The sequence below is a fragment of the Heteronotia binoei genome, chromosome 7 (genome assembly GCF_032191835.1).
Source record: "Heteronotia binoei isolate CCM8104 ecotype False Entrance Well chromosome 7, APGP_CSIRO_Hbin_v1, whole genome shotgun sequence".
Classification (NCBI taxonomy): domain Eukaryota; kingdom Metazoa; phylum Chordata; class Lepidosauria; order Squamata; family Gekkonidae; genus Heteronotia; species Heteronotia binoei.
This window is the reverse complement of record NC_083229.1, coordinates 112,600,487-112,619,223: the sequence shown is the minus strand read 5'-3', so window position 1 is coordinate 112,619,223 and position 18,737 is coordinate 112,600,487. Positions and strand designations below refer to the sequence as shown.

The following is an 18,737-nucleotide window of genomic DNA, read 5'->3' as shown; positions in this document are numbered from 1 at the left end:
GAACACTGCGGAAATTACTTCCAGGGTAATTTCAGTTACCCAACCTGTTCCTGCTTTTTCCTTCCTCTTTAAGGAGGCAGCAGAAGTAGAAGAGGGGAGGGGATGGGATGGGATGGGAAAATAGAACTAGAGCTAAATGGATTTTAGCATCCAGGAACTAAAATCACTTTCTAAAGTTAATGTTAATGTAGGAAGGCAATACCATTTGAAGACTCAGCTCACCTGCCTCCTCTCCCTGGGTGATGAAACCAACTTCTTACATCTCCCCAATTTAGCTTCCCCCATTAAGCATCCTGTGAGTTTGTTGGTTTGTTTGTTTTCCAGCTTAATAGAAATATTTCTAAAGCCTTCTTGCAGTTTAATACTGGTGGAGAGAGACGGATGTCTCAGTTCAACGGGGCTTATTCCCAGGTAACAATTATTATTCTGCTCACAGGAACAGAAAGACAAGTGATTTGTTTTGTTATATTTGTTTTGGATCAGGGTCATAGGGGGCAGATGGAATTTTTGTCTGGGGGCCCATGATGGCTCTTAGCAGCCCTGAGCCTCCATGACCCTGTTTCATTTGCCAGGCCTTAGATACTGCCTAAGCAAACTTCTGTTTGTATCGCAGAAGCTGAAGTCTATCATTAGCAGCAAACTGCCAAACCACATTATTCAGGGTTGTATACACAGTTAAAGCTTACAAGAATAATGTGCATTAGTGTACCGCAACTACATTTTGGAACAACGAGAAGCAGTGTGGAGGTGCACTGCAGATTAGGGAAACCAAGGGTTCAAACCTCTGTTTGGCCACAAATCTCACTGGACAAACTTGGGCCATGCGCTGACTCTCACCCTAACTTATGCTGCAGGACAGTTACACTACAGGCAAAGTTATCTGGAAGGACGTAATAAAAACAAAGAAGCTTCTTAATTTTAAAAATGTGGTGTTTTCTCACACTGCCAATCAATACTCCCTCTAAGCTGTGGAGTCTTGTGAGCAAAAATTCTACTTCATTTGCTAATGGCATTAAAGTTCTGAGTGGGCAATTTGGCTACTGCATAAATTAGTTTGCTCTGGGGCCATCCTTCTTGAGCTAAGACAAAAATGTGTGAGCCAGAGCTAAAAAAAACCCCTGTGAACTAGCTCACACTAACTCAGAGGGAACACTGCTGCAAATTTATTTTTACCTGGCATGTTCCTCTGGCCTCCTTCAGGGGCTTCTTTTCCAAGGAGAGCCAAGGGACACTGCGTAACTGGGGGACACAACGGCAGTATTTTGAACAGCACCAAACACTTCTGCTGTACCAAGTCAATTTTATTTTATTTTTTATTTTATTTTATTCAATTTAAACCCCACCCTCCCCGCCAAGTTGGGCTCAGTCAAGGCAGGCTATGTAAGTTTATTTATTTATACCTCACTTTTTTCCATAATAGGGACCCAAAGTGGCTTACAACATTAGGCCTTCCTCCATTTTGTTCTCAGAAGAACCCTGTGAGGTAGCTTCGGCTGAGAGTGAGTGGCTCCAAGTCAGCCAGCACGCTTCAACAGCAGAATGATACACTATTTAGAACAACATATAGTGATTGTAATGTAATGCAAAGAAACTTGAAATATACTGCACCTCAACCCAACTAAAACAAAACAAAAATGCTGTTTGTTACCTTCACTCTTGAAGGGAGGCAAATGGAGCCTTGTAAAGGAATCTCGGTTAACCTCCCACAGTTAGAAAAAAAAATCTCTTACACACTTATCTCCTATTTTGACACATTTATTGGTTCAACCCTTGTTCTCCCTTAATTGGATCCAGTTTGGTGTAGTGGTTAAGTGTGCGGACTCTTATCTGGGAGAACCGGGTTTGATTCCCCACTCCTCCACTTGCACCTGCTGGAATGGTCTTGGGTCAGCCATAGTTATCACAGAGGTTGTCCTTGAAAGGGCAGCTGCTGTGAGAGCCCTCTCCAGCCCCACCCACCTCACAGGGTGTTTGTTGTGGGGGAGGAAGGTAAAGGAGATTGTGAGCCGCTCTGAGACTCTTCGGAGTGGAGGGCGGGATATAAATCCAATATCTTCTTCTTCTTCTACATCTGTTGACCCTGTACACTTGCCTTGTTGTTCCTGTTTTGTCTCAAAATGTCATCATCATGTTATATCCTAATTTGCTTTTCAACCCTGTCTGAATGGTTTTCTTCCATCTCGTTTTGTCAGAAGAAGCGTGCTTGCACACAAAAGGTCATACCTTGAATAAAACTTTGTTGGTCTTAAAGGTACCACTGGGCTCTAACTTTATTCTATTGCTTCAGACCAACATGGCTACACGCTTGGATCTATTTTAACCCCTGTTCTAAGTTAGTTTTTGTGTTGCTGTTGATGAAGTGAGGTAAGAGCCACACCACTTCTGCGTTTACACTCTTACTGTGCAATCCTAAACAGAGTTATACCTTTCTAAACCCAGAAGCCTCAAGTGTCTTTGAAGGGTATAAATCTACTAAGGATTTTACTGGTAGCCGCTTACTGACTTCAAAGGGAGTATTTCAAAACTACTCGTTTGGCGACTGAAGTCGCCTTTTTCAGTGCTATCCTTGCTGCCCACTAAAATTTATATTTGCTCAGATTCTCTTCAGGGAAAAAGAGAAGAGGACACAATGTACTTCTTCAGACCCTAGCAAAAAAAAAAAAACAAAAACCCTGGCACCCTATTTTTCCAAGTTTTTCTTTAAAAATATCATTAAAAATTATTAGTCAGCAAGTTATTTAGGAAATTTAAATTTATTCACAATGTTAAAATGTACTTTTCCAACACTCAGGGAAACTGTTACTCATTATTTCTTCTGCTTCACTACCAACAAAGTCTTTATGATTCTCATGAGGCATGAACCACAAAAAGAAATAACCCTATTAAAATTTTCTGAATGCAATTTAACTCTTTCCCCAGTGTTCCTGAAAGCCTAGAAGTATGTCTAGTTTCATGAAAAAAATTCTGGAATATAGAATTATATGCAAAAAAAGTTATATGTAATGTAGACATATTCTCTAATAAATATAACTGCCATACCCATACACACTTCTATTTGAAAATTCCCCACAAAACAACAATCTTTTATGTAGTCCAAACTATTACCTTGAGTGCAAGAGTATTACTTTGCAGCAAGATGAGGGATGAGCAAGAATGCTGGTTCATGGAGGTTAATGGGTGTTCACAGTCCATAACCACCGTTAACCTTTTGTTTGACAGCACCAGTATCCTCTTGGGTCACTGGGGAGGCCCACACTTAGAGGTTGTTGGGAAGGGTGGGGTCATTGGAGAAGGTGTGGAAGTGCTCCCAAAGTGTGGCCTGGAAATGGAGACACAAAATCAGGGCAGGCCAGAGGGCTTAGCCACTGTGGTGTGGTGTGGGCTGGGAGGATTGATGCAGGAGCAGACTGGAGGTGGGAGCAGCTCTAAGGAGCTGGGACGTGGAGGGGATAGGAGTTTTCCCACCACCCCCTAATTCACCACCCTCAGATTCCTCCAGTTTGGCAGCATTAATAGCTTTTGTGCCTCCAAGTCTATCGCCAAGAGCACACTGAGGCGAAAGAAGCTCTGCCTCTGAGACGCCTGGTAAAACACCACTACAGCTGGGAACCAGGATGGACTTGTCCCACAGAGATGGAGGTCTCTGGGACGGAGGGGTGGACTTCCCCCAAGCACCCTTGGCCCCCACTCTCACCTTCATGGCACAGAGGGGCGCTGACAATTAGGTGGGAGGGTGGGTCCTTAACTGAGGAAACCACTGGCTTCACCCCTCTGCCTGGTTGTAACACAGAGACAGCTGGAGGGTCAGAGTCCTGACCCCACCAGACATCTTCTCAGCTGGACTAGGTGCACAAAATCCTACTCAGGGGGGGATTGTGTGGATCTTCAGCCAAAGAACCCACAGGCTTTGCCACACTGCCTGGCTATAGCAGAGGGACATGTGATGAGTCAGAGCCCTGACCCAACCAGATAACTTTCCCAAGTGGACAAAAATCCCATTTGAGGGGGAATGTGTGGGTCCTCAGCCAAGGAACCCACCTGGTTATAGCAGAGAGACAGGTGCCTCAGAGCTCTGAAGCACCAACACTGTTCACAGACGTTCAATTCCTTCCCTCTCTGCCTCTGATAGTCTTCTTTGGAGACCTAAGATAGGTGTTTCCAAGGTTGCAGAAATCCATCCCCCCACCCTCCCAGCCTTGAGAATTGATTTATTGGCACCAGCATGTCTGGTCCATGAAGTGCTCCCATGAACCACATGAAACTCCAAGAAAAAATGGTTCCGTTCATGGGTCATTCATGGGAAAAGTAGGCCCAGTTTGTGATGAACTTTGGTTCGTAAATCAGCTTGTGCTATTACTATTTCTTTCCATAAGCAACACACTTCACTAATTAGGAACGACATATACTGTAGTATGAAATGTATAAAGGGGAGGAGCAAGAGAAATGAGAATTATAAGCACGACTATTCTGATCGATCACTATTAGGCAGAAGCCTAATTTTACCATTTGAAAAAACTGAGTATTTGCATTCAAAGACATTTATAATGCTATCTAGAAAGCTTCAGTGAATCTAGCAATCTCCTCTAAAACCCATACCACTGACATTTTAATTCTCCTATTCATATTTGAATTATTCACATATTCTTCTACGTTTCGGCCTTTGACTGTTGTGGGGGGAAGCTCACCAGGAAAGTGAAAACCTACAGAATGAAAGGAATAGTTTAAATCACAACAATTTTACGTCAGAAGAAACCTTCAAGATTTTGTATAAAACATCTAGACCAAGGGTCCCCAACCCCCGGACTGGTACCGGTCTGTGGCCTGTTAGCAACTGGGCCGCAGAGTGAGGCAGAGACCTTTGTCTACTCCTCACTTAAAGACCCCCATGGTGGGGCAGGGATGGGGTGTGGGCTTGAAGGCAGCCTGGGGCAGCAAAAACCCCAGCACCCCCAATCCCACCGGTCCGCGGAAAAATGGTCTTCCACAAAACTGGCCCCTGGTGCCAAAAAGGTTGGGGGCCACTGATCTAGACTACAGCAATCTTCATGAAAGCTACAGGAACTGATGCCAGATAATGATTAAAAGTATGCAATAAATGAAAATAGTTTAAAGGATGCATATCTTATGCACGCTTGATGGTAAGCTCTATTGAAGTAAACGGGACTTGCTTCCAAATACATATGCATAGGAATACCGAAGTCTAATGTCAACCACATACTCATTAAAAAACTACAGACTGGCAGCTATTGCTCACCGTCCCAAACCAGTGGAATGAGAAGGACAACACTGACCTACTTTATCAGACTGCTGTACTCAATACATCACAGGAAATACTTGGAGCACTTTGCAAAAGAACTGCATTACAATAATATCCAAGGTCCACACCTACCCCCTTGAGAATCATTTCATAAAAATATTGTGGACTGCAGGTTCCCATCATGCCTCTAAGTTCTGTCCTGCCTCCAGAGGGCAGTGCGGAAGTTGCCAAACTGGCTTAACGTAAGAGCCACATAGAATAAATGTCAGATGTTTGAGAGTCACAAGACATGAATATCAGATGTTTGAGAGCCACAAGACAAGGAAGGAAGCAGGCAGGCAAATAGATGGAGGAGGGAGATGTGGAAAGAAAGCAACTTTATCTTCAAATGCATTCTCCAAGTCGTCAGCTGGTTTGGCTTGGAGAAGTGATTTAAAGAGACAAATGCCTTCTCCATGCCAGCCAACAGGGCAGTGGGGACTTCGAGAGCCACATGTGGCTCCTGAGCCACAGTTTGGCCACCCCTGGGATAGTGCCAGTCCCCAGATGGGTAAAGCAGGTATCTTTTTCTCCCCTGGCTATTCCTCCTCTTTACAGCTTACATACACATGCTGCTAGGTCCTAGCCTGAAAGGGCTCCATGAACAGAATGCATATGTCAATACTGGAAAGAAAAATATTGATCTTAATGGGGCTAAATATTTTCCTACAGGCACAGATTTTGCAGTACAGCGTCCTAGACCTGATCCATTGCAAACACAGATGGGGCTGCATCAAGATGCTCACCAGTATGTTCACTCCAGCACTGAAACACACTTATATTGGAACTGGAGCTTTTCTGGTTTTCTAATTAGAATAACAAGATTTTAAAACAGATTCGGGTGGCTAGCCGTGTTGGTCTGGAACAGCAAAGTCCAGTGGCACCTTTAAGACCAACCAAGTTTTATTCAAGGTATAAGATTTCATGTGCATGCACACTTCTTCAGATTTGAAGAAGTATGCATGCACATGAAAGCTTATACCTTGAATAAAACTATTGGTCTTAAAGGTGCCACTGGACTCAAGGTTTTAGAAGTCCTTATATTCTTAGGCTTACTTAAAATGTCCATCTCTTTTCCATCCCCCACTGAAGGGTTTCCTTTCGGTCTAGTGTTGACCAAAATAAATAATAATTAATTCGTAAAAGGCCATTAGCTTTTTAACCATGTACCCCTGAAAAAGGGCCACCTCTCAATTTATTGGTCAAAAAATGTTCAAGCATCAACAACTAATTTGCAAAGAAGGGCTCCCATCTTCCAAATTTATTTCTATGCCAAAACTTCCAGAGATCACATTCCAATTATACTTACATTAAAAAGCCATAATCTTCAAAAACATTTATATCTCTCTACAAATAGCTGCCATAAATTGGATTCTAATTTCCATTAAAATTTTCCATACACTAAATCATTTGTATCCACTCTCTAAATTTAAGATCTTAGAAAAAAACATTAGTCTAATCATACAAAAGAAGCTTTTCCAACCATTCATTTTTTCCCCAGGAGTTGAAGACTTATTCCAATGGCAAGCAAAAAACTAATCAGGCAGAATACAGAACAATATCTCTTAGGATATCCTGCCACATAATTCAAGAGCAGTAATTCTGCAGAGCATGAAATGTTAACAGCCAAAGCTCCTAGAGAAATCATTTGAGATTGTTTCTCCAAAAGCAGATGTCTTAGACATTTCCACCACATATGGTAGAGGCAAGCAGATCTTCTCCACAGTAGTAACATTTCCCATTACGGCTGTTAATATATCTTTGCCAGTTTCTCTTGCAATTGGTGCCACTTATGATCCTCCAAAGCAGGGATGACCAAACTGTGGCTCGGGAGCCACATGTGGCTCTTTCATGCACAGTGTGGCTCTTGAAGCCCCCACCACCCCACCAGCTGACTCGGAGAAGGCATTTCTCTCTTTGAATCACTTCTCCAAGCCAAGCCAGCCAGCCAGCAGCTTGGAGTATGTATTTAAAGTTGTTTTCTTTTCACCTCTCTCCCTTCCCTCTCTTAGCTATTCTCCTTCCTTCCTTTCTTCCTGACTTGTGGCTCTCAAACATCTGATGTTTATTCAATGTGGCTCTTATGTTAAGCAAGTTTGGCCACCCCTGCTCCAGAGGCTTTCTCAAGCCCCCATAGGGTAGCCCCAGCAGAAAAGGATGAGAGTGCTGGAAGACATGCTTTTTATTTGGGCAATGGCACACCCCGATAATGTAACAGAGAAGGGGTACCCTCTTATTTGGATCAGAGCCCTGCCCTGATTAAAAATGGCATGCCTGCAGGGGTGGAATTCTAGCAGGAGCTCCTTTGCATATTAGACCACACACCTCTGATGTAGCCAAGCCTCCAAGAGCTTCTAGGGCTCTTATACAGGGCACACTGTAAGCTCTTGGAGGACTGGCTGCATCAGGGATGTGTGGCCTAATATGCAAAGGAGCTCCTGCTAGAATTCCACCCGTGCATGCCTGTCCCTTGCGATGCTGCCCAGCAAAGAAACAAACAGTGCAATCCTAAGCAGAGTTATGCCTTTCTAAGTTTACTGAAATAAACCAACTAAGAAGGGCCTAATTCTGTTCAGGCTCATTTTGTAGCAGGAGCTCGTTTGGAAATTGGGTCACACACCCCTGATGTAGCCAATCCTCCAAGATCTTACAGGGCTCTTGTTACAGGGTCTACTGTAACCTCTTTGAGGATTGGCTACATTTGGGGTGTGCGGCCTAATATGCAAAGGAGCTCCTGCTACAAAATGAGCCCTGACTCTGTTTAGGATTGTGCACACACACAAAAAAAACTGAGCAAGAGAGACTTAGATGCTCTTCAAGGTCTTGCAAAATGAATAGATGTCAGGTATATCTCCAGGTCACTACAGTGATCTTCGGGATATGTTATCCCTTAGTTCTGATCTGGCAATGCCCCAAAGCTCTGCAGGCCAAATACATCAAGAGGCACCCCTTCTTACCTGGTGGAAGCCAGGTAAGGGGAAACACTCCTGCCTTCCTTGGTTGCCAATATGTCACCGTGGAACGCTTCCATTCCCAGACTGCTCAGCTTCTATGGATCTGGCCCCTACCCAAATGAAGCAGTCCTTAATCTGACGGAATTGTGTCAAGGAGCAAGACTTGCACAACAGTGAACTTAAGTATGAAACAACCGCAATAAATTATTAACAAAAAAGCCAGGTAAATCCAACTATACACCCAGAGAGAATTCTACAGAGTTTCTCTTGTCTTCTGTTCCCAAACCCTGGGAACCGTCCAACCATGTTGCAAAACATTTTTAAAATTAAAACAAGTGAAACTCACATGCTATCATAAAGAGAAAGTCGTTTAAAAAAAAAACTATAGCCATGGTTATATTAGTCACTGGGTCAGTGGGGGGGGGGGGCTATAGAGGTAATCCTCCTAAATGAAGATGGAAAACACCACTGATTCCCACAGGAGAGGAAGGAAAAGAGCTTTCAATTCAGCTTTTCCTGGAAAATGCAAAATACTAACCCTTCTAGAACCCAGAGAACATACATACATCATTTCATGGAATATATGACCACAGTCTAACATTATGCAGAATTTTCCCATGTAATAAAATGTTAGGTGTTTATTTCTACAGGACTATCAATATGCATGCTCGAGATGAAAGGTCCCTGCCCAAAGGAGCTTACAATCTAAAATTTGCTAAAATGTCGGCAAAGGAAGGGAAGGAAGGTAGAGGCAAGAACAACTGACAAAAGATATCTAGTATATAAAGGCTGTGCTGCTTTACAAACACTGTATTTTAGGAACCAGAAACTATTTGAAGTTGGATATCCTTACCTCAGCAGTTATTTTTCAACCAGACAGAGAACTAAAAATACTGCAAGATCTACAATATGCCATGAGAACTGTCAGGAAATCATGAACTGAGTTGCAATCCTATGCAGTTACAAAAAATAAGTTTTAATGCATCCAGCCAAACTTACTTCAAAGTAAATGCCTAGGACTGCACTGTTAGACACTTAACATTATTTAGCGATATTCTACTAAGTACAAATGGAAAATGTGAAGACAGATCAGAGATATTAGTGGTAAATTTGTTCTACTTTAGTTGGTCTAGTGTTTTCCCACTTGAAGGGGGGGGAGAACCTGCCAATTAAAGTGGAAACACAGTCCTCAGTGGAAAAACTGACAATACAGAATTCTTGTTTAAGAGAGAAGTTCTTACACAGAGAGTTCTAACAAGCCCCGTGCAGAGATTTCCGCTTCATTCAAAGGCAATGTTTGAGTAGTGGGATATTTACAACATTAACAAAACCTCTAATTTACTTTTAAAATGCAGTTATTTAGATCAACTATCCCCAAAACAGAACAAACTAAAAGTCCAGTGGCACCTTTAAGACTTATTTTGGGGATAGATTCAGGTGAGTAGCCATGTTGGTAGGAAGGAAGGAAGGAAGGAAGGAAGGAAGGAAGGAAGGAAGGAAGGAAGGAAGGAAGGAAGGAAGGAAGGAAGGAAGGAAGAAAGAAAGAAAGAAAGAAAGAAAGAAAGAAAGAAAGAAAGAAAGAAAGAAAGAAAGAAAGAAAGAAAGAAAGAAAGAAAGAAAGAAAGAAAGAAAGAAAGAAAGAAAGAACCCAAGTCCAGTGGCACCTTTTAAGTCCAATAACGTTTTATTCAAGGTATAAGCTTTCATGCGCACGCACAGGGGTGGAATTCTAGCAGCAGCTCCTTTGCATAGTAGGCCACACACCCCGATGCAGCCAATTCTCCTAGAGCTTACAAAAAAGAGCCTCATAAGCTCTTGAGGATTGGCTATATCAGGGGTTTGCGGCCTAATATGCAAAGAAGCTCCTACTAGAATTCCACCCCTGTGCACACATACTTCTTCAGCTACATTGAGATGGAAGTTATCAGAACAAATAGCCATCTTAAGGCTGTTAAAAAAACAACAACCTGGTAATTAAAAACCAAAAACACCATCAACGAACACATTCCTTGTTAACTGATAAAAGCACCATCAGGACACGCCAGTTTTCCTGCTGGCCTCCTCTTTGGCAACTCCCCTTATCAAACTACAAATGTCTATTTAAACCAAGAAAAACTTTTACAAGCAGTCTGAAAGTGGGGGGGGGGGAGTGGCAGGGCAGGAGAGGGAGACAGAGAGATAGAGAGCAGGCCTGCTGAAAGAGAAAGATAGGTTTGGAGGGAAAGAAGCCACAACCCTTGAATGCATGCTAGATTTCCCCCCTCTCCCCTTACATCTTAAATACAACTGAAAAGAAGGCCTCTTCCAAATTCTGGAAGTGAGCTGCTTAAGACGGAGGGAGTCTGTATTACCATTGTTAATTGAAAAACAGCCTAGGAATTCCTACTCTTAAGTATAATTCTAGCCTTCTGTGGGGTTTTTATAGTGATTACAAGCAGGGGTGGAATTCTAGCAGGAGCTCCTTTGCATATTAGGCCACACACCCCTGATGTAGCCAATCCTCCAAGAGTTTACAAGGTTATTTTTTATAAGCTCTTGGAGGATTGGCTAAATCATGGTCTAATATGCAAAGGAGCTCCTGCTAGAATTCCACCCCTGATTACAACTATAGCTGTCATGCTAATCTCAAAGAACAACAGGTATCAGAACCATTTTGGATCCCGTTACAGTACTCTCCTTCATGTCCGACAATTTATATGGTACTACCAACACAGAAAACTCAACAATGGTCCCATCTCAAAAATGGTACAAACTTCATTCAGTGTTTAATCGAAATTGCTATACCTAGCAAGAAAAACTTCTGCAGCCCTCCTGTAACAGAACTTCTTTCTTACCTCTCAGATTTCTAGGATTTATTTGTTTTGTTCGAGGCATTCTCATCCAGTCATAGACGATTTTCCAGCAATGGAGAACAGACCAAAAGCAGCTCCATAAACATCCCAGTGGGGTCAGTTAATCCACATACTGGAGGAGGAAAAAGAAAGGGGAGGGTGGAATTAGATATAGCCACAAGGGACAAACTGAGAAGTGCCATGCCATTTATGAATGTAACAATTTGGAACCAGATGAACCTATATTAGTCAGCTATGTTTGGAGGTATATTTTGCATGGAAAACATGCAACTCCATACTCTTGAGTTCAGACAAAAAGTAAGTGGCAAACAGCACCATTTAAAATCACATTGATTGAATTTTTCCTAGAGCCCTCAGTAAGATTTACAAAGTCAGGATTACAATTGAAATAATGACAGAGCTTCGTAATTACTGCTTAACATGTTTTTTTTATAAATTACCAAGCCCTCCCAACAAACCACAACTGTAACGCACACAGTAGCAACTTTGCAATACCCTAGCCCAGCTCTACTGAAATCAATTATTCAGAAAAATCCACAGTGAGCAACTCTCTAAGTAATAACCAAAGTGATCCTAATGTTGCAGCCCATATCTAATGAAACTATTGGCAGACAAGAGCACATTCTCACTATAAAATGAAAGTGCTTTGTTTTAGCTTTCAGTGGGTCTTCTGTATTCCAAACTTAATGTAGCTAATTACAAGTACTCATGCTAAGAACACAAGAACTGTCTTTGCTGGCTCAAACCAAAGTACCCTCAGATCCAGCTGTCAACCAGATGTACCAGGCAAGCTTAGAGAAAGGCCACATGTTGTATAATAAAATGTCCCATAAGCTGGATATTTACTACAGTGGAAATAAGAGTGATTTCATATTAAAATCAAACCACTTATCTAACCTAGTCCAACATCCAATTCTGTGCTCTGTTCTCCAGAGCAGAGGTCCCTAATCTTTTTTGAGCCTGCAGCCACATCTGGAATTCTGACCTGGCATGGTGGGTGTAGCAACAAAATGGCCGCCACAGGTGGTGGAGCCGGCCACCAAATGATTGCCACAGCTTAATTTCAACAACACAGTGCAGATACGTATGCTGTGTTGGCTGACAAAACAACATTTTAAAAAATGTGTATAGCCAATCAAATCTCCAATAGCCAATCAGAAGCACTGCTGGGCAAAAGCTCTACATAACCCCACCTACTTCCTACAATCCCATGGCAGGTGCCGGAAAAGGCATTAGTGGGCACCATGCTGCCCATGAGCACTGTGTTGTGGTCCCCTGTTCCAGGGTGACAGATGGATGCTTTCTAGTCTGTTGACCTGGACCAGCAGACTGCTGACCCCTGGAACAGGATCCACATCAATGTAAGTCTATCACCGAGTTACAGCCCTTCTTTTACCACAGACCTGGCAGTCCAAAAGCTGTCACTTTTCTAGCAGGGTTCCGTTATCAGCAGCATGAGGCAGATATCCAACAGGTAGTGTTTTCCCCAGCACGGAGATATGAGCTAACTGCAGAACACCTACACATCAGGTTTGTTAAAGGTCAGAATGCCTATAAGAAAAATATAGCAACCCTTGAAAGAACATACAAACTACCACACCAAGCTACGAAAAACAAACCAGAATGCATTCACCACATTGCTTTAAGCGTGCTTAGCAGCACATGCATTTCTCACTTAACGTTTTAAAGAGGAGAAAACCACCAGACACCCCTGGTCCTGCCTTCAATACATCTCATCTCTAACTGTGCCAATGCGAGCAATGGCCTACCGGTGGATCACCGGAATATCACTGTGTGGCTTTTTCAGCTGTACAACTTCGGCTCTGGGCAATACAGTTTATAGGTCATCATGATGAGCCATTTCCCAGGTTAAAAGAAATGATGAGTGTTTCAAAGAACACTTATCAGTTTGAACCACAGGTCACTTTCAGAAAAATAATAGTTACAGGCATTCAGCCTGTGCCTTAATATGGTAACATCCAATATAGGTATTCAGTGTTAAAGGAACACAGCAAAAAAAATACACTGAACAACAGACCATCTAACAGGTACTCATACCAAAAATCTCTGAACTGCCCAACATGATGCAAATATATTCCATATTCTATCATAGCATATGGTCTGTGGTCAAAGACCGAATATGAAACACAAGAGACTGTAAAAGTACATATATAATGCTCCAAACTAAGAGGATCTTTTCCCTTTAAAAGTCTGGAGCATTATATATGTACTTTTACAGTCTCTTGTGTTTCATATTTCATAGAATATATTTCCACCATATTGGGCAGTTCAGGGAGCTAATTCCCACAGCTTAAACTGAGTATGCATATTTTTACACCGATACTGAACTTTTAAAGGGAAAAGATTTTAGTACAACCACTGTACTTTCACATAGTTTGGAGCACTGTATATGTACTTTTCAGTCCCTTATGCTTTGCTCTTCTGCTCCTTATGAAGGAAAAAAACAAATAAGTGGATGCAAGTCTGACATTAAAAACTGCAATATTCAGAAACCAGCAAAAACCTCTTTCAATCTGTCAGGACGTTATTACAGATGAGCCTCACTTTAGGGAGGCACAGTGGCTCAGTGGTAGAGCACCTGCTTGGTAAGCAGAAGGTCCCAGGTTCAATTCCCGGCATCTCCAACTAAAAAGAGTCCAGGCAAATAGGTGTGAAAAACCTCAGCTTGAGACCCCGGAGAGCCACTGCCAGTCTGAGTAGCCAAGACTGACTTTGATGGACCGAGGGTCTGATTCAGTAAAAGGTAGCTTCATATGTTCATATGTCCTTCAACAACAGAACTTCAAAGAGAGGCACCCGCACAAAAATGGGAGCTTGGATTTTTATCTCACTGGGTTAACTATAATAGCATCCCGACCCGGATAGCCCAGGCTACCTTGATCTCATCAGATCTCAAAAACTAAGCAGGGTCAGCCTTGGCTAATATTTGGAAGGGCAACCTCTGAGGAATACCAGGGTCATGATGCAGAGGCAATGGCAAACCACCACTGAACCATCTCTTGCCTTAAATGCAAGTATAACTTGCCACCTAGTGGTATATAACGCTAAAAGAACTTCTGACTGTCAGACAATCTTAGGATCTCCTGGCTATTCCATACACAATGCCAGGCGATCAGTGTTCCCTCTAGCTGAGTTAGCATGAGCTAGCTCACAGATTTTTAGCCTCCAGCTCACACCTTTCTGTCTTAGCTCAGGAAAAATGACCTCAGAGCACAATAATTTATGCAGAAGGTCACAACTTTAATGCCAGCAGCTCACAAAGTAGAATTTTTGCTCACAAGACTCTTCAGCTTAGAGGGAACATTGCACACGATAATTGATTAATTATATTAGCAAAACCTAGGCCTCCCTTCAAACCACACACTTAGCTCAATACAACCACTGTACTTTTCGTGATATGAATTTTATCTCATTATATTTCACTCTATACTTCCTGTATTTCATGGCTCCTTTACACTGCTGTTTTTAAATACCTCCTGCATAGGACAACAGCATACTGAAGATCCACTCACTGTACCTCACCAACAAAACTGTGGTCAATAAAAGGTTATGTTGGGATATTCTTTCCAGTGCCACAAGCCTCCTGTTCACTTTTGCTGTTTACTTTTTGTAAACAAAAGACAGATACCCTCCTGGGATTATTATATTTGAATGGAATGGCTATCCAGAAGACATCTGAATGAAATGGCATCAGTTAATCCAGTCCATGTTCCCGAATGCCTCCAGAGTCAGCAGCTGACAACAAATACTGGCTTAAACGCTTAATGATTTTAAAAAATGGAACGAAATTAGGGACGTTTGGAGATAACATTACATAATATTTACACTTTCAGAGTAGTACTTCCGCCGGCCACCAGTAGGATTTCCCTCCCCCCCTCCCCGTTTTCAGACTCCAAGGAAACACATAGCAGGCAGCAGGCCAACCGCTCTTGCAAATAAGCAAAAGATCCGAGCGCTCCTTTCCTCCCCGCGTTTCACCCAAGGGGGAAGGGCAGGGAGGGCTGACCCGGCTTGTCACGAACGAGCTCCCGTCAGAGCAGGAGATGGAAATGCGAGAGACGCAATGAGGACGGGCGAGCTCTGTGCGCGGCACACGGTTGCAAAGGGAGGAGGAAAAAAAAAATATGAATGAATAAGGAGGGAGGAGCTTGGGAAAACCCCTCTGCAACGCTGCACTGAACAAAGCACAGTACACATGCCAGGAGGTTGGCGGAGAGCGAGTGCGAACGGAGCCCGACCCAAGGGAGGAGGGAAGGGGAAGCGAGCGCTCCGGCATGCCTCCTTTACTCCTTCTCACAACACAGCAAAGCGGAAAGCCTACCTGGAAGTGCCCGAGAAAAACAAATGCATGCAGCTGGCCGAGCACAGGAGTAAACAGGAGGAGCGTGCACGGTGCACACGCCGATGCAAAAGCAGGCGCCAAGAGTACAATGCAGGCAGCGGGGGCTTCTCTCCCCGGCCTTTGCCTTAGCCAGCCCCCTCCCCTTTCCACCACCCCCGATCCCCCCGTCTCCCCTGCCCGGCAGCATTCTTTATGGAAGGCAGACTTTTGTGCCGGGCTGGGGGGGGGGGGGGGGAAGGCGGCAAAAGGGGGCTCAGCCCGGGCGACGGAGGCGCCTCTCCCGCCCAGCGGGAGGGGGGGGGATGTTTGCACGGTGTGCGCGCGCGCGCCTACAGCTCTCCCCCCCCCCTCTTTCCGGGATCGCGCCCCCCCCCCCCCAGCAAACCTGCTCAGTAGGCAGCGCGAGCTGCTGCTCTTCGCTGATGGCGGCGGAGGCTCTGGCGTCAAGGAAGGAGCAAGCAGCAGCCGCCGCCGCGGCAGCAGCAGCTGGGATGGCAGCGCAGCGAGTCCTGTGCAGCGGCGGCGGCGGCGTCTGGGATCCTCCTCCACTTGACAACCTCCAACACAAACATGACCCGGCGCTAAACCTCCCCCCCCCCTCCCGCCCAGCATCCTCCGCTGCCTCGGCAGGGCCTCCCCCCCTCCCCCGCCCGACCATACACACACACACTTCACTACAACCTCCTAGCGCATAAACACACACAAACGCAGGAGCGCCCCCGCATCCAGATCCCTCTCTCTCTCTCTCATACGCATGGCCCCTGGTTCTGGGCATGGCCAGAGGTTTTCCCAGGTAGGCGAGCAAAGACACAGGAGGGGGGCCGGCCCCGGTGAAACCCCCACGGGATCGGGACGGAGGGGAAGGGGGAGGTGGAATCGTCTCGACCCAGCTTTCAGTCGAAAGACCAGGTCCAGGCTCGTTGACCCCGGGGTCAGGAGGCTCCGGCGCCAACTCGCTCTCCCTCCCCCAGGCAGCCCTGAGCGCTCAGAGGAACTACAGCCCAAACGCGCACCCTGGAGAGCAGCGCGGCCCCCACGCCCAGCGCAATCCGGGGCTTCCTCCCAGAGCTGGCCCTGCCGCTAGGCAACCTAGGCGATTGCCTAGGGCGCCAGCCTTCTCCGGCTTCCAAATCGGGCACCCTCCCATGTGACTCGGTGGCATTATCAGTGGGGGGGGGGGGCGCCAGAAGTTAGCCTTGCCAAGGGTGCCAGACCGTTCCTGCTCCTGCCAAGCCTCGGCTGCATCTCGCCCCACATATTTATTCGCTTAGGAAACAGAGCCACAGTGGGTTCTTTTGCAAAACGCCTGGCTTGCGCGGCAGCCGCACACATCCCTGCTCCCCTCGCAACTTCCTTTACCCCGACTCCCGCAGCCGCTTCCTCTCTCCAAGACCCTGCTTGGGAGCCTGCAGGGACCCAGAACCCCCTTTCCCCGCCTGCCAAAGCAATCCTGCTCCCAATGAACGGGGCTGCCCCCCAAAACCCCTCGGCCAGGAGACCCCCCTCTTGATCCCCCAGCAGACGCGGGTCTTCCTTCCCTCTAGGGAAAGAAGCCCAAAGCCACCAAGCAGAGAGGACAGAATCTCCCAGCACCCTTGCAGCAACTCGGAGTATCTCACCATTATCGCCCCTCCCCCATTTCCCAGTGGCCCCATTTCAAAACGCATCCCCCCCCCCCGAAAAACCCCACACCAGTCGTGAGCCCCTCCTCTCCGGCTGGCCCTAGACTGTCTCACACCCTAGGCAAGGCTAACTTCTGGCGACCCGCCCCCCCCCCATGAAAAGGTCACTGAGTCACATGGGGGTGCCCAATTTGGTGCACCTAGAAGGCTGGCGCCCTAGGCAATCGCCTAGTTTGTCTAGTGGCAGGGCCGGCCGGCAGAGCCCCAACGCATTCCTGGCAGGAAAGGGGGCGTGGGAAAGGAGCCACATGGTGGACAGAGGGAAGAGGGGGAGGGGAGAAGACCAGGTGTGGGGCGTGTCGCAGACAGGAGTGGTGGCGGGGGGGGGATGCAACAGGGGGGGGAGAAAGGAGCCAGTGGGGGTCCACGGGAGATGGGGGGGAGACAAGAAAGGTCAATGGGTGAGGAAACGCTAGAAGGCGACGGGGGAAGGGGAGAAGAGGCTGCCTCTGAGGAAAGCGCTACTGCTCCCCTCCCTTCTCCCTTTCTTTCCACGCCCTTCTCCCCCCCCCCCAGTCACTGGGGGGGAGGGAGTGTCGCGCGCGAGAGCTGCACCCTGCCGGGAAGGGGGGAGCAAAAGGGGGGGGGAAGAGGGGTTCTTTTACCTTCCCTCACTTTCTATTGCAGGAAGCGGGCCCGGTGACGTCATCGGGTCTCCCGGGCCCCGCCCCCTTCCCCCTCTGCCTAGGAGAAAGGGGCGGGACTTGGACGGAGGGAGGGGTCACTGAGGGGGTTTCCTGGTTTCCTCGCCGGGCTGGGCGAGAAAGGCCAGAAGTGAAACTAAAAAAAAAAAAAAAATCCTAAAGGAGGGAGGGGGGAATTCCCTTTCCAGCTCATCCGTTTCCGCATCGCAGAGAGCTCCCAGGGTGCTTCAATCACGCAGCCTCCCTTCTTACTGGGAAGTCCTGATTCGAAAAAGTTGCCAAGCTTTTTCTCATGTTTTAGGAAGGGGGGGAAAAAAATGAAGATCCTGCCTTTCTACCGAGTTGTGCTGTTAGTTTTAAAGGCTGCAACTTCAGAGTCTGTTGCAAACTCACATAAACTGGCAACAGGGTCCTTTCCAGTTAATCACAGGGCTTGACAGACTCCGGTGTTTCATGATCTAGTTGTTCTATTTTTGCTTTTTAAAACAAGGATCCTTAGGATTCACCAATACGTTTTAGATTTCCGAAGTGACATTGTGTACTGCAGCGGCAGGACAAAATGAGTGCATGCACATGAAAGCTTATACTCAGAATTAAACTGGGTTCATCTTAAAGGTGCCACTGGACTCAAATTTTGTTCTACTGTGCACTCAAGATCTTCAAGCAAAACTAATGTACATTCACAGGGACGGGAGGAGGGACGGTAGCTCAGTGGTAGAGCATCTGCTTGGGAAGCAGAAGGTCCCAGGTTCAATCCCTGGCATCTCCAAAAAAGGATCCAGGCAAATAGGTGTGAAAAACCTCAGCTTGAGACCCTGGAGAGCCACTGCCAGTCTGAGAAGACAATACTGACTTTGATGGACCAAGGGTCTGAGTCAGTATAAGGCAGCTTCATATGTTCATATGTTCACAGATCCTATGCCCAGAAAAGTCAAGGGGCCTAGGA

General features: G+C 45.8%; 1 protein-coding gene across 3 annotated transcripts in view; it reads right to left on the bottom strand.

Annotated features, from left to right (window-relative positions):
• Window positions 1-17,945, bottom strand: part of HIVEP1 (HIVEP zinc finger 1) — a 123,430-nt gene extending 105,485 nt beyond the window's left edge. The window contains exons 1-2 of one of the 3 annotated variants that reach the window (XM_060244213.1): window positions 17,753-17,945; window positions 11,085-11,214 (exon numbers count right to left, since the gene is read on the bottom strand). In XM_060244213.1, coding sequence (XP_060100196.1) covers window positions 11,085-11,130 — 46 coding nt within the window. In that variant the 5' untranslated portion in view covers window positions 11,131-11,214; window positions 17,753-17,945. Of the gene's footprint in view, window positions 1-11,084; window positions 11,215-15,850; window positions 15,953-17,752 lie in introns of those variants that run through there. The other 2 variants (XM_060244215.1, XM_060244214.1) reach the window with 2 other exon arrangements.
• Window positions 17,946-18,737: the final 792 nt, after the last annotated feature.